This window comes from Amorphotheca resinae (genome assembly GCF_003019875.1).
Source record: "Amorphotheca resinae ATCC 22711 unplaced genomic scaffold M430scaffold_8, whole genome shotgun sequence".
In the NCBI taxonomy this organism is placed as follows: domain Eukaryota; kingdom Fungi; phylum Ascomycota; class Leotiomycetes; order Helotiales; family Amorphothecaceae; genus Amorphotheca; species Amorphotheca resinae.
In genome coordinates this window covers 1,799,138-1,814,176 of record NW_020194478.1, presented here as the reverse complement: position 1 = coordinate 1,814,176, position 15,039 = coordinate 1,799,138, and the positions used below count along the sequence as shown (strand labels likewise).

Here is a 15,039-nt window from a genome sequence, read left to right as displayed (position 1 = left end):
ATTGTCCCTTACTTTAGCCTTTAGAATAATATTACTATAACTCTCTAGTTAGATTAACCTAGCCCTTATTAGAATAGGCTATAACTACTTAGTTACCTTAAAACTATAGTAGATTAACTTATTATTATATATATAGTAAGTTACCCTTATATTAAGGTACTAATTCTCTTTTTAAAACTTCTTTTAAGTAACTAATCTAAGTACTACTTTTAACGCCCTTAGGCCTAGTATACTATTAATCTATAGCTACTAATTACTTACTATATAGAGTAATATAGCGCTCTTTAAAGACTCTTTTTAGTCCTTCTTTAGACACTTTTCTAAAAACGTAGTCTAGTAATCGTCTTTATTCTTTATAATATAAAGCTTACTATAGTAGTAGTACTACTTTTTCTTAAGCTTTTTTTTATCTTTATTCTTATTCTTACTCTTTTCTTTATTATCCTTATTATCCGGCTTTTTACTATATAATAATACTAATAATAGTACTAATCTACTATCTTTTACTTAAGCTTTGTCTCTAATCTTTATAATTAACGTATTAAGTAATAAGGTACTCTTTTTACTACTCTTTTATAGGTTTTAAAGGGATTAGTATCTCTTAGCCTATTAAGAAAAGGCTTCTATAAGTTAATTAATAAAGATAATAGTATATAAGTAGTCGCTCTTAAGTACTATATCTAGTTAAGTAGCTTGTTTAAGTTAAGTTATAAAGGCGTTAATAAACTTTTTTATATAATTATAATCCTTATATCTAAGTAACTAAAACTTATCTACTACTTAGTACTATTAAGTAAACCTTTTACTCTTATAGTAATTAGCTAGCTTAGTTTATATAGCCTTTACTAAGTCTACTTTAGCTATAAGATTAAGTATAAGAACTAACAAGATATTCTCCTTAATAACCTAGTGTATTACTATATTACTAGCTCTTTATTTACTATATTATTCTTATTCTTCTTTTATAGCTTTAGTATTACTATACTTAATAACCTTTAGAATAAAGTAGTTCTTAGATATATATCTATTAAGTCTATTAGCTTTTAATATATTAAATACATTAGATTTCTAAGTATAGTAGTTACTCTTACCTTATAGCCTCTTACTACTAGAGAGCGCTATTAAGTTAGATATCGTAATTAGTCTAAGGTTCTATAGATATAGCTATTATCTTCTTTTAACTCTATAATCTAGTTTAGAGCTTAGTTTAATCTTTAATAAACGTGCTATAATTAAAAACAGGCCTTACTATAATAGATCTTATAATAGATCAAATTTAAATTTAGTGTTAAAAGAGATCAAATAGTATTACTACTATATTAGACAAGATAATCAATCTATTATAGTAGACTTAAATTAAATTAACTAAAGAAAGAAGGATTTAAGTAATTATATAGAGTGCCTATATAGTAATAGTAAACAAATAACTTTTAGCAAAGGTTGTTAACCCTGATTAGGTTAGGCTAGAGCCTCTAGTACCTCCTAGTCCCGTGACTAAACTCCTACGTAATAAGGCTAGTGGTTTCTTATAACAATAACTATAATTATTATAAGATTATTATTTAAAAAAAATATTAAAAAAAATATTTTTAAACTTTTTGATTGTTGTACAGCCTCTTACTATAGCTATAGCTCTATAGGACTTAACACTATAATAAAATTAACATTAAAATCAATTAATTTAGCAAAAGTTTATACGCGCGTAGAGAGCGCGGTCTACCTAGGTAGGTGTACGTGTATTGTGTGTTATGTATTAGGTATATGTCGTACATTATAGAGAGACTCTAGAGAGATCGCGCGTATAACAGGTTATTAGATAATTAATTAGATAATTAATATGCTTACTAATCAACTATCCTAGGATCGTCCTTTTTGATATTAACTATCCTTTTTTACGACCCTCCTTTTTTAAACAGATCCTTCTTTTATATAACTGTCTAGATTAATATAGATAATCTTATACAAGTAATACTATATAAATAAGGATAATTTTACGATTAATCTAAAACCCTCTCTTTATATAGTAACAATCCCTGTTCTATACCTATTATAAGACGATCCTAGGACTGTTAAAAAGCCCTGCTGTACGCCTTTAAGGTATTTAATGTCTGTGTTGTTACACTATCTTACAAACCCTTTTGCTAACTATATAAGCACTATAAAACACGTGCTATAATACTTATAAGGAACGCCTAACTTAGGGATTATATATAAGGTAGTTAAAGGAGTATTAGAAGGACTGTATAAATATAGTAATTTAGACTACGCTAGCTATATTAAGACTTGTAGATTAACTATTAGATACTTGTTTAACTTTTATAAAGGTACTATATCTTTTAGATTAAAGCGTCTATAAGTAGTAGCGCTATTATTAACTAAGATAGAGTACTACATACTGTTTAACGCTACTAGAGAGGTAGCCTAGCTAAGACAACTGTTTTATAAGTTAGGTATTAACTCTAAAGACGTTAAAATAATTTAGATATATAGTAATAATTAAGGATCCCTAGCCCTTATAGATAACCTAGTTATCTACTAGAGAACTAAGTACATTAACGTATAGTACTACTATATTTAAGAGTAAGTCGTACTAAGTAAAATAAAGGTATAGTTTAAGTATATAGATAAAATAGCTATAGACAGACTTACTAAGGCTTTAAAAAGGCTAAAACACGCTAAGTTCTTAAAGCTATTAAACCTGTATACTATAGTTATTCTAATTACTTAATTAAGACGATTTCTTGTTTTTATTTTTCTTTATAGTAATAAAGTAGTAGAATTCTACTAGTTTACTATTTTTATTTCTTTTTTTAGTAATAAGATAGTAAAAAACTTACTAGTCTACTATTTCTATTTGTTCTTTTAGTATTTTACTTAGTAGAACAACAAGTAGTGTATAAATTAGGCTAGATTTAAGACGTTATAAGCGTAGGTTTAAGGGTGTATTATAAGAAACTACTAGCCTTATTACGTAAGGTTTAGTTACAGGACTAGAAGGCTCTAGCCTAACCTAATTAAGGTTAGTAACCTTTGTTAAAAGTTATTTATTTACTATTACTATACAGGCACTCTATATAATTACTTTACTTAGTTAATTTAATTTATAGTTCTTATAATAAATCTGTTATCCTGTTTAACAATTATTAAATTATTAATACTAATGTTAAAACACTACTATATATATACTAGTATTAGATCTACTATTAGATTATTAGACTAGACTATTAAATCCTTAGCTAACCTTCTTTCTTAAAGTAAATATATTAGTAATATATATAAGTTAAGTAGTAAGTAAGTTAACTATCTTATTAACCTTATAGTATATATCTAGTAGTCTTAAAAAGAGGTAGAGCTTCTTAGCCTTAATAGTAACAAGTTCTTAGTTTATTAAGGTCTAGCTTTATTTTATTGTTTTTATAGCCTTCTTTTAGTAGTCCTTTAATTAAGTAGTAACTTTAATTAGCTAGGTATAGTAGTTAGATTCTTTATAGCCTAGGTCGCTTTAGTAAGTATACTAGAGCGTTATTATAGCCTATATATAGTCGATTGTTAAATCTTGTTTACTATATTACTATTAGGTTAGCTCTTTCTAAGGTATATATAGTAAGAGCTACTACTTATAGGCTAGGTAAAAAAAGGTCTTTAATCTAAGAGTAGTCTTACTAGCTTTATCTTAGAGTAAGTAATAAAGGTTTATATTACTTATAACTACTTATAGCCTTACTAGGTCTTCTTTAGTAAGGCACTAAAGAAGGCTAGTCTAACCTAGGGTATTAAGAATTAGTAAGTATATTAACTAGATAGTAACGCCTTATAAGATAATATAGTACTAGTCTATACCTGTCTTTATAACCTAAGTAAAAAGTAAGTAACGTTTATAAACATAAATAACTATATAGCCTTTACTCTTATAGACTTACTAGTACTTTACTTATACTAAGTAATAGACTGTTAGGTATATATCTATAGAGTAAAAGAGGTAAAGGCAGATGTATAGTATATTTAAAGACAAAGGTAGGTTACTATATAGACTATAAACTTATCTCTAAATCCTCTTAATTCCCTTAGCCTATTCTCTTTTCTTATCTTCTTATAACCCTTTTATGTTCTCTTAAAAGTACGACATAGTTACCTTACTTCTAATTTCTAAGCCCTTGTATATAATTTCTAAGCCCTTACGCCTAATCCTTAATCCTTATATAATCCCCTCTAATAAGGCTCTTAATATAGACTATCTTTATCTAAGTATTATACTATAGCTCTTAGATTATTATAATATTAGCTTTATAGTAACTATAAAGTACTATTAAGGTAAGGCTATTCTTTTTTATAGTATTCTAGTATACTATTATTAATTTTATTACTATAAGTCTAGAATCTATAAGTCTTACGTTATAAAGGGATTACTAGACTCTTAGCTAGCCCCTTAGCTTAACATCTTTATAATGTTATAGCTCTAGACTATTATTATATCTAGTATACTAGTAAAGAGGCGCCTTTATTAACTATATTAGTAAAGAAGTATATAATCTTATACTAAAGCTTTACTTTTCTTTTAATTACGTTAAGTTAGCTCTTAATAGCCTAAGATACTAAGTTTGTATTTAGTACTTTAATACTTAAATTAAGATAGAATAAAGCTATAACGTTAGAGCTTAGATTCTGTTTCTTTAAAGAGTAAATAAAATTAAAGAGAAAGATAGGTTCTTATAACCGTATATAGCTTATAAGGTAGTTCTTAATAAAGGAAATTAAGTACTAAAGAGTAAAAGCTACTATAATAGTTAAAGTAATATAAAAAAGCGTTAAGTAAGTAAGATGTTAGCTTAAAAAGAGAAATTAGTTAAATATAGTACTTTTATAAGCTAGAAATAAGCGTTGTTAAGTAACTACTAGATTTAAGAAAATAGTTATAAGTAAGGTCTTTATAAGTAAACCTATAAAGGGATTATTACAGAGTTTATACTTAGCTACTTAGTTATAAAGTAAAAGGTAATCTTAACTATATATTAGATTACTTCTTAGTAGGCCTAATAATAGACTTATAACTATAAGAGGTACTAAAAAAGAAAAAGTGTAAGTCTACTAGAACCGGCCTTTTATATCTAAACAAGCTAATAGCAGACGTATATTAAACAGAAATTTAAAGCATAGAATAAGAGATATCCTGTAAGTTACGTTACATAGTACTGTATTTAGAAGGACAGCGAACTTAAATAAAACATAGTAGCTTATGCACCCTTACTCTCTTTCTAATCTTAATTTGGCCAGAAATCTATTGCTTACCTCACTACCTAAACTGTAACAAAATGTGTGTCGAATATCAAACCACCACCATCTACCAAGGCGGAGGTTGCTCCAACCCCGCCTGCAATAAGATTGGATACTCTCCCGGGCCTGAGTGTCCAGAGAAGCCAGCCAACGGCCAAATTCGCCAATGCCCAAAGTACGAACTCCGGCACGGGGCATCTACAAGGAGGAGGGGTCCGAATCCGAACTGTAGTCATGAGACTGGGCCTGCATAGCCCAGGAGGTGACCAGAGCCATGTAAGCACTTTAAGAGAGCATACGGAGGACCATGACAATGGCGAATAATGATCCGTCGTCCAGTGTTGATCCCTCCGCTTTCCTGTCGACGTTGGAATAGACAACCCTGGCGCCAGTACAACTTTTGCGAGGAAGAGAGGCGTGGCCAAAATTACGTGGTGTTGGTCCAGAGATTAATATCATCTAGCTTTAGTGTTTGGGTTTAGGCGGCTAAATACGTGATTTCAAGCTTTAAGACCCATTAGCTATTATCCTGCATAAAAGAAATGGAGTATCCTTAAAATCCGGCTTGAGTAATGTGTTATACGATGACAGGACATGTTCCGCAGAGATAAAGTTCCTCTTCCAGCACTGCAGGATAATCTCGCCGCAAAATGTTCCGGAGACATCAGGAAAGACTTCTCGAGCGTACTGGCACGCAATTTCATTATCGTTGAGGTCGCAATAAGGGGCCACACCAGTTCCAAGTTCATAGAGTGTAGAGCCAAGTGCAAATAAGTCTGACTCAACCGTATTGGGCTGGTCAAAGTCTCTAGGCAAGCAATGGCTTGCGTTCTCGAGCCCCAGTGCATCGTGACCTGGAAATGCGGACGCTCCAAAGTCGCTAAGCCGGGCATCCAGTCGGTCGTCAACGAGGTATTGACGAAGAGCCAGGTCGGAGTGGATAATTCCATGGCTGTGTAATAGCACAACGGCTTCAATAATCTGCTGGCCCCATCTCCATCGTCTTCGGCCAGAGATATTGTCCCCCTGCGTTTTTATATAGTCAAGAAGAGTTCCATTTGGATAATAATGAAGATCGATATGGTTATCAGTCGGGTTCGCAGAGAGGCATTCAGCAATGCGAGTGTGGCTGCCGAGAAGACTGTAGATCTGAGCTTCGTTGCGAATAGCTTTACAATTGCTGGGAAAGTCCCCGGTGTCGCTAGGAGACGGTACTTTTCGGACCACATCGCCAAGACGGTGAACAGTGGAGAAGATTCCAACGCAAATAATACTTTGCTGGCTAGGCTGAGTTGTGTCTGTTGAAACACGGGTTGACGCAGGTGCCCAGGTTAATCGCTTTAATAACAATCCAACCCATCCACTCCAACGCTGGATAAAGTGAGCCATTGTTATTTTGATCGCTTCATAGGTCCGCAATACTTCAACCAATCCAGATATCTTGCTGGCCGATCTTTTGCCATTTGATATCTGATGATGGCGTTCTAACATTCTTGCTGGTAATGTAGACCCAGGTTGCACGCCAGGTTTTGTTTCGGGATGTGTGCCGGCTGGGACTTTCTATCAACGGAAATATCATTAGCAATAAGGTCATATATCAGAGCTCGGGAAGCTTACTCCATTTGCGGCAGTGTCCTCTGTATTGGTATCGCCGTCCAGTTCTCCAATAGATTTGCGACTGGAGAAGATTGTGCTGAGGAGACATAGCAGTGACTTCCACGGAGGCAACGGAAGGATCCAGCGTATGACCGTGATGTTGAACATTTCTATGGGACATGGAACACGCCGATGAATGTCAATGGCTAAGGAAAAGCCTCCCAGGCGGGTTTTTATGCCTTTAAGGCAGTCCACGATCCAGATTCAACGCGGCCGGGTGGCATAAACGACATAGTGATGTACCCAACCGACTGACTGATATCACGTGACAATTATGCTCACGGCATATCGCATATTTCCGTACTCTCCGTATCTTGAGTGGTCACATGCATATAATGTAGTGCGCGTATCGGAATATCGATTATCGGCAGGTAATCGTGGGTCTTCGGACCCCTCTCAGAGAGAACGAAGACCCCCGATTAACTAAGCGCCACTAGCGAGACTGCAAAGCTTTGAATCGTCATGACGAGACTTTTGATATAATTTACCTTACAGACATGCCTCCTTGCCACTACCTGCCCTAGTTACCATATTTCAGTCCTGAGTTCATATCTCTCGCCTATATCCGCACCTATTCAAAAATTCTATTCGAGATGGTCAAGGAGGAGGAGCTTATTAAGCTGGCCCACCCCGAATTCTGGGATGCGCGCTATACTTCAGAGCAAAAGGTTAGACAAGATGGCACACAGACAGTACTTGATTCCTATGAGTGGTTTCGTAACTTCGAGACACTGCGTCCTTTTTTTTCGAAACATCTTCCAGCCTCCTCTAGTAGCTGTCACATATTGCATCTAGGTTGCGGAAGCAGCGTAAGTCTCTTTCTCTTTTCCGAACCATTATTTTGTTGCACAAGCAAGAGGCTAGAAGGCTTATATTACCTATACACCAACTACAGACCTTGACAGCGGATCTTCACACCCTTGGATACACGAATCAGACGAGCGTTGACTTTTCTCGAGTGGTTATCGACGCTATGAAATCGAAGTATTCACACTTAGATACTCGATGGTGTGTAATGGATGTGCGCTGTCTGGAAATGCCTAATGGATCGGTTGATGTGGCAATCGACAAAGGGACACTAGATGCCATGATTCATGGCTCCCTGTGGGATCCACCCGAAGATGTTCGATGTAATGTGGGCAAGTATGTTGACGAGGTAGAGGGCCAGTTTCCCCAGCTCTGCATTACAAAGCTAATTACAGATAGATTACGCGGGTGTTGAAACCTGGAGGCCAGTGGCTCTATATTACATACCGACAGCCGCACTTTATGAAGCCATTGCTCGAAAGGGAGGACTTGTGGACCTTGTCGGTTGAAGAACTGAGTGACGGCGCGGGTGCATTTAACTACTTCAGCTTCATTATGAAGAGGCATCAAAATTTGGACTTAGGGCATCAGTCACTGTTGATCGATGGGAAACAGGAAGCGTAACTGCATGTGGAAACCAGTCCGAGAAGGACCGTAGTATTATCAACAACTGTCTTCAAGGGTGCCGGGTATGGCAACGTCTCAATCCCCTATCTCTATAAGAAGACGCGGCTTCAGGCTTCGGATGATCAAGCATACCTTTCCAGAAGCGCGGGGAAAGCCGTCTGCGGCTCTGTATAAACGTCGGGTCGCTTGTGGACGGTCTCCTTACTTCCAATTCCTTTCAGTCGGAAAAAAAAGGAGGTAGCCGACGATTATTGAGCATTTAAGCCTTCTGCCTTTTCGCCTTTCACCTCTGGTTGCTCACGTGACTGTAACGATCCTTCAGCGGCAAGGCTGTGACACGGAAATACACGCGTAGATACGGTAATGATGGGTGACGATTGCGTAGAATTACCGTATAATTAATTACCTTGCCTGCCATTGGGTTATAATGCTTCATTTTGTTCATTTTGTTCGTTTTTCTTTTTCCTTATCCTTTTCCTCTTCTTCTCTTCTTCTCTTTCTTCTCCTCTTCTCTCCTCCCCTCGATGCTCCACCTCCCCCGTCATCCATGCCTTCGATGCCATATCCATCATTATAACCGGTTACAGTAGTATACGCCGTAATCCATTGCGCCAACGCCGACGAAGGTGTGTGCGTGGAGCTGACGACGACTCCTGGAGGGGAGGGCGTGCCTCGGCCAATCGCGCGCGACGCCTCAGGCCCGGACCTGCGCTCCATCCAATCCCACGGCATCACAACTACAGCGTCCAGACATTCATGTGCACGGCAAGAATGAGAAACTTGGGAGTCGGCCACCATCTCGACAATCCCTCTCGGCCAGAGAGAGACGACGCGCACCGAGCAGACCAGAGCAGAGCAGACCAGAGCAGAGAGCAGAGAGCAGACCACAGACTCCACAGTCCCAAGGCGAGAGAGAGCCAAGACGGCACACGCGTCCCCCCGTCCAGCTCCCCTCCCTGCACCAGAGCCGTTGCCTGCTCTTCGCACATCCACGCCACGCCGCGCAAACACTTCGCTCTCTCGTCCTCACCACTACTCACCTACCTCCTCCTCACATCTCAACAACCCCTTTATCCACGACAATCCCCATCACCCATCGCCAAGCAGTCGAGCGCAATCGCTGATCGCCGTGCCGCGCTCTGATCGACGTCTTCGATCTATTCTTACCTACGACGACTACTAAGCGAAAGGTGGCGGATTGCCGACGATACTTGGGCTGTGCATTTCGGGGAGAACATCGCATTCGCTGAACCCCCCCTCCTCTGCTTATCCTCCCATCTCCATCTCCCATCTCCCATCTTCATCTTCATCTCCCATACAATCAGGAAAAGAGAGCGGTGAATCGAGTCGAGTCCGGAGACTCCGTGCGAACCTCATTCGTGGGACCCTTACGGACGCCCTCCTCCCGATCGACTCGGTCGACTCGAGTACGACGCCATGGCCGACCCGAACGGCCTCCCCACGTCGCCGGACCCCAAGTACGACGAACAATGGGCGAAGGATTTACGGGTACAATTCGAAGGGTTGTTGCGAACTAAACGCCTGAATGAGCTGGATCGATCGCGATCACGGAATACTACTCCTCCACCGCGAGAGCGCGCCTCGTCCTCGAATCTGAGAGCCTCGGCTTCGCACAATCCACAATCCCCTGGCTACCGACCGTCAACCTCGACTGGCTCTGCTGCAACTCCTCCCTCCTACGCGTCGCTGCGGCACTTACCAAAGGTCCCATCACCACCGACGGATGCGCAATCGCAGAAGTTTCGAAACTTATTAATCTCTTTGTCCTTAACCCCGACGAAATACGAGAACCCGGGCTTGCTGGACGAGGCCTTACAGGTCATTCCCTTGGATCGCATATACGGCGAGGCAGAAGAGGAGAGTCAGGTGCTGCAGGCACAGGCGGAAAGTATGGGGGATGGGCGACAACCGGAATGGGGTTATCAGGATTGTGTCATTCGCGCATTATTGAGGTATGTCCTCCTTGATATAATAACGAATTAATCTGACGTCAATCAGGTGGTTCAAGCGGTCGTTCTTTTCATGGATAAATAATCCACCATGTCAAGTCTGCCTGTCTCCAACGATTGCGCAAGGCATGACACCCCCAACCCCCGAAGAATCAGCGTACGGAGCTCTCCGAGTCGAGTTGTACAGGTGTTCAGCGGGAGATTGCGGAGCTTATGAGCGGTTTCCACGATACGGTGATGTATGGCGGTTACTCCAAACACGCAAAGGGCGATGCGGCGAGTGGGCCAACGTGTTCAGCATGTTGTGTCGAGCTGTTGGTGGACGGGTGAGATGGGTATGGAATGCCGAGGACCACGTATGGACCGAAGTCTATTCCGAGATGCAAAAACGATGGATCCATGTCGATGCGTGTGAGGAGGCTTGGGATAATCCACGGCTGTATACTGAGGGATGGGGGAAGAAAATGTCCTACTGCGTTGCGTTCTCGATGGACGGCGCCACGGACGTCACTCGTCGGTATGTGCGCAAGACCGAGTACGCTCTCGAGCGTAACAGATGCCCCGAGGAAGTAATGCTCTATATCATGAACGAGATTCGCAGTCTTCGACGAGCCAACATGCCAAAGGACGAGCGCTTTCGTCTGGAGAAGGAAGATAGCCGGGAAGATAAGGAGCTCCGAGGCTATGTCGTGGCATCAATTGCTCAATCCGTGGTATCGAATTTGAGACCTGGGATGTCAATAACTTCGGGCTGTCGTCCTCCTAGCCCGGACGACGACCAGAAACGGCCTCCTGAGCAACCGGCCGGTAGACAAAGTGGTGCTCAGGAGTGGATCAACGCTCGAGGAGAGAATGGTCCTCGTCTACCACCACGGGACCCAAACCATCGCGGACATTGAGGGGTAGGGGCGATTTCTTGACCACCAACACCACGACGAGGTCAAGGAGGCAGGCCGGGCCGAGTTGAACGCAGCGACCAGCTGGACTCGCTCCTATTGACAAGCGAGAGAATTGCCGGGCCGCGAGTCCGCTTTCCCATTATACGGAGCCTTGCTTCATTCGACGGCATACGATATACCTTGATACCAACCCAGACTTCAATACACATAGATCATTGCCTTCAGTTACGAGAAAGATCAATACGTCCAGATCTACGGGCCTGTACGTTATATGCATTATGCGGCTGCATGGGGATTTACTTTGTCAACAGACGGCGTTTCGGTGGATATCATAATTCACTCATCGATGAGAAGGATGTTGCTGCCGCCTTGGAGGCTGGTACAGCTGGCGTTTGGGCTGGGGGCTTATACCATAAGCCCTTGTTATCTTTAGTTTACTTTGTCTACTCCTGGAAGGATGCATGCATTGGCGGTGTTGAATATCCGAGCTGAGATGTATGAGATGTGACGTGTGAACATGGTTTGATGAATAGAGGGGGGGGTGTAATTAAGCCTGGTTTGGTAGCTAGGACGAGGCGAATGATAGTACGCTGGCTGTTGAAATTTATCTTCCTGGACAACGTTTGATGAAGTGACGGTGAAAGTAAGCCCCCAGAGCGAGCTTTGGCACGTGTGAAAGGGCCTAGTTCGAAAACAGCACCGCTTGTTTGAGTCGTCCTAACGCTGAGCTTATCCTTCAGACCTGAGAAGGCAGTAGTAGTCTCAAGGTCACCAACATGTCTCGTTCCGCCCGAACTCAGACTGCAATCCCTTTTCCCGGGGTTGCGCTACTTGCTACCACTTGTCGGGTCACCCTCGGGTATCATGCAGTAGAGGCGGGCCGAACCGACACGCTCCTCCCGTCCGTCGACATGGCGCGTTGAACAAAAAAAAATCCATTGGCAGTCAAGGTTATTGATCTGAGTCTACCTCAGTACCGCTGCACATTCGGCACATACTTCTAGATATTTCTTCTTATTAACCAAAGACACGAATCAGAGTCTCATCATCACCTACCTACACAATATTACCAGAAGCGCCATCATGTCACCCGCACCCAAGTCTCTCATCGGCTACCTCCACGCGGCTATCCTGAAGAACAAAGGGGTCAAGCAATTGCAATCACACTTACCACCCCTGAATTTCATAACTGTTCATTATACCTACTTCATCGTGACATGCATGGTCTTCTCCCTCATGTTCTGGGGTTCTTCCCACCCTGCCAGGAGCATTTCCTACACCGACTCCCTCTTCCTGGTCGTCTCAGCCATGTCCGAGACTGGTCTGAACACAGTCAACCTCAGCCAGATGACGACCTTCCAGCAAGTCCTCCTCTGGATCCTGACTATCATTGGTAGCAGCATTTTTGTAAGTATCGGCACAATCCTTACGCGCAAGAGAGCCTTTGAAGCGCGCTTCAAACACGTGGTGGCATTGCAGAAGGAACATAGGAGGCTCCATCGGAGGAGCGTGTCCTCGTTGGGAGTTAGAGACATGCCGGTGGATGAGCGGCTGGGCGAGTCGAGGAAACCGGCAGAGCCAGTTGACCACAGCGCGTTTGAATCGAGGCACAGTTTGCCACGTGACCCGACAACCTGTGCTTCGCGGACTGGGCCGATGGTGGAAATGCCATCGGATCCTGAAGGGGGGACGGAGAAGGAGGGAAGTGTTGAGGCCTCGGGTGTGAATATGAGAACTCAGGCGAAAGGGTCAGTGGGTGAGAATGGAAGAGCCAGGAGTCCGGACGCGGATCATATTACCTTTGCCTCGTCGCCAACGAGCGAGCATCGTCGTGTCCTCAGCTTTGTGGGAGTGGGCGGGCACGCAAATTCCACATCTTCCAAATCGCTGCACATGGATGGGATTTACCATCGGGGACCGAAGGAGATGAGAGAAGAGGTGGATGGCGTGGCGGAGGCGCTGGATCTCAACCCGTATCCGACATATCTCACCTCTAACACTACGGGTCGCAATGGGCAGGTCTTTGGCCTTTCGAGAGCAGAAAGGGAACATCTTGGCGGTGTGGAATACCGCGCTCTTCAGTTGCTGGCCTGGATCGTGCCGATTTATTTTGTGGCGTGGCAGCTATTAGGGTGTCTCGGGCTGGCAGCTTATATGGCATATCATAAAGCTAGTACGGCGAGAGAGAATGGGATCAATCCTTGGTATATTTTTTGGTTCGGGCAAAGGCACAGCTAACTGGAAGGATAGGTGGCTGGGTGCTTTCAATGGTGTGTCTGCATTCAACAACTCAGGGATGTCGTTGCTCGATGCGAATATGGTATATCCCACGTCTGGTGTTCAAAGGCAAGTGCTGATCAAATACAGATCCCGTTCCAAACTTCAGTCTACACACTCATAACAATGGGTCTGATGATCCTTGCCGGAAACACAGCGTGCGTACCTCAACCTTCCCCCTTTTCCCACCTGCTCACTGAAGCCAGGTATCCTCTCTTCCTCCGCCTCATCCTGTGGAGCATGCTCAAACTACTCACCCGAATTTGTCCCTCCGAAGAGCAATACGCAGACTATAAAGCAACCCTCTGCTTCATCCTCAACTATCCGCGCCGCGTCTACACAAACCTCTTCCCCAGCGTCCCAACTTGGTGGCTACTTTTCATGGTAATCACCCTCAACGGCATCGATTGGGTAGCCTTCGAGCTCCTCAACATCGGAAACCCTTCCACAGCCGCCATACCACCGCACTTCCGGGTCCTGGACGGCCTCTTCCAAGCCGTCGCCGTCCGCTCCGGCGGCTTCTACATCATCAGCATCCCTAGCCTTCGCATCGGCTTGCAGGTCTTGTATGTTATCATGATGTATATCTCCGTGTACCCCGTTGTCATCACCATGCGCCACTCCAACGTCTACGAAGAACGCAGTCTGGGGATCTACACCTCCTCCCCACCCCAATCCCAAGATTCTCACCTTCACAGCCTCGCCTCCCACGTCCAACACACACTAACCAGCACGCTCCTCCCCTTCCCCAACCGCACCCTCGCACAGTCCTTCATCCACCAACAGATCCACGGCCAGCTCGCCCACGACCTATGGTGGCTTGTCCTGGCCATCCTTCTTATCACCTGCATCGAAGTATCAAACTTCGACCGCGACCCCATCACTTACTCCGTCTTCAACATCGCCTTCGAGGTTGTGTCGGCCTATGGCTGCGTCGGCCTTTCGCCAGGCCTCCCGAGTGCGGCGTATTCGTTCTCGGGCGGCTGGCACGTGTGTTCTAAATTGATCCTCTGCGCGGTCATGTTGCGCGGCAGGCATAGAGGCCTGCCGGTGGCGCTGGACAGGGCGGTTAGGCTACCCGGAGCGGGTGAGGAAGTGGGGTTGAAGGAGGATTGGGCCGCGGGGGGGAAGAGGGGGGCTTGTAGTGGGACTGGGAAGAGTGAAGGGATGGGTCTCGCTCCCAATCCTTTTGAGGTTTGATTTACACCTAGAGAGATTGGGAACCAACAAGAGGGCGTCGAGGGCGATGTCTAGGGCTCAGGGGTGGACGGGCCGGGCTTCCTTTGGCGCTGGGAGAGCGATTTATCATAGACACAGGAATATATCTCCATTGGTTATCTGAGACTATATTCTCAATACATCTGCGTCATGTCACAAACAAGATGTTAGACTTACATCCAAGAGCCGGATTCTCTTTCCAAACAACATAATTTATCTCCATCTGATGCGGACTCAAACCCCAAGCTTGGGCTCTGTGCGTCTCCTCAGAGGCAACTCGTGAGCTAGAAGTCCAGAAATGGAAGAGAAAAGGA

General features: G+C 42.9%; 5 protein-coding genes across 5 annotated transcripts; 4 read left to right on the top strand and 1 right to left on the bottom strand.

Annotated features, from left to right (window-relative positions):
• Window positions 1-5,778: 5,778 nt before the first annotated feature.
• M430DRAFT_20668 (hypothetical protein) lies at window positions 5,779-7,035 on the bottom strand (the record flags this gene model as incomplete). Its single annotated transcript, XM_024864340.1, has 2 exons — window positions 5,779-6,831; window positions 6,889-7,035. The coding sequence occupies 2 exons, from the start codon at window positions 7,033-7,035 to the stop codon at window positions 5,779-5,781; spliced, it is 1,200 nt and encodes a 399-aa protein (XP_024719983.1).
• A 388-nt stretch (window positions 7,036-7,423) lies between these two features.
• Window positions 7,424-8,635, top strand: M430DRAFT_124329 (hypothetical protein). Its single transcript, XM_024861913.1, has 3 exons — window positions 7,424-7,736; window positions 7,823-8,083; window positions 8,134-8,635. The coding sequence occupies exons 1-3, from the start codon at window positions 7,521-7,523 to the stop codon at window positions 8,356-8,358; spliced, it is 702 nt and encodes a 233-aa protein (XP_024719982.1). The 5' UTR covers window positions 7,424-7,520; the 3' UTR covers window positions 8,359-8,635.
• A 327-nt stretch (window positions 8,636-8,962) lies between these two features.
• Window positions 8,963-9,721, top strand: M430DRAFT_260618 (hypothetical protein). Its single transcript, XM_024865339.1, has one exon. It carries the CDS (start codon window positions 9,118-9,120, stop codon window positions 9,502-9,504), a length of 387 nt encoding a protein of 128 aa, XP_024719981.1. The 5' UTR covers window positions 8,963-9,117; the 3' UTR covers window positions 9,505-9,721.
• Window positions 9,722-9,798: 77 nt separating this feature from the next.
• Window positions 9,799-11,230, top strand: M430DRAFT_104055 (hypothetical protein; the record flags this gene model as incomplete). Its single annotated transcript, XM_024860900.1, has 2 exons — window positions 9,799-10,334; window positions 10,381-11,230. The coding sequence occupies 2 exons, from the start codon at window positions 9,799-9,801 to the stop codon at window positions 11,228-11,230; spliced, it is 1,386 nt and encodes a 461-aa protein (XP_024719980.1).
• A 1,070-nt stretch (window positions 11,231-12,300) lies between these two features.
• M430DRAFT_43599 (hypothetical protein) lies at window positions 12,301-14,851 on the top strand. Its single transcript, XM_024867630.1, has 4 exons — window positions 12,301-13,434; window positions 13,481-13,550; window positions 13,598-13,665; window positions 13,714-14,851. Exons 1-4 carry the CDS (start codon window positions 12,314-12,316, stop codon window positions 14,705-14,707), a joined length of 2,253 nt encoding a protein of 750 aa, XP_024719979.1. The 5' UTR covers window positions 12,301-12,313; the 3' UTR covers window positions 14,708-14,851.
• The last annotated feature ends 188 nt before the right edge of the window (window positions 14,852-15,039 follow it).

Excerpts from the sequence above, each read along its gene's own strand:
- M430DRAFT_43599 (XM_024867630.1), top strand. The coding sequence starts at position 12,314 with ATGTCACCCGCACCCAAGTCTCTCATCGGCTACCTCCACGCGGCTATC. Across the intron at positions 13,435-13,480 it reads GAGAATGGGATCAATCCTTG|GTGGCTGGGTGCTTTCAATG; the intron begins GTATATTTTTTG and ends CTGGAAGGATAG. Across the intron at positions 13,551-13,597 it reads CGTTGCTCGATGCGAATATG|ATCCCGTTCCAAACTTCAGT; the intron begins GTATATCCCACG and ends GATCAAATACAG.
- M430DRAFT_260618 (XM_024865339.1), top strand. The coding sequence starts at position 9,118 with ATGTGCACGGCAAGAATGAGAAACTTGGGAGTCGGCCACCATCTCGAC.
- M430DRAFT_124329 (XM_024861913.1), top strand. The coding sequence starts at position 7,521 with ATGGTCAAGGAGGAGGAGCTTATTAAGCTGGCCCACCCCGAATTCTGG. Across the intron at positions 7,737-7,822 it reads ATCTAGGTTGCGGAAGCAGC|ACCTTGACAGCGGATCTTCA; the intron begins GTAAGTCTCTTT and ends CACCAACTACAG. Across the intron at positions 8,084-8,133 it reads TGGGCAAGTATGTTGACGAG|ATTACGCGGGTGTTGAAACC; the intron begins GTAGAGGGCCAG and ends AATTACAGATAG.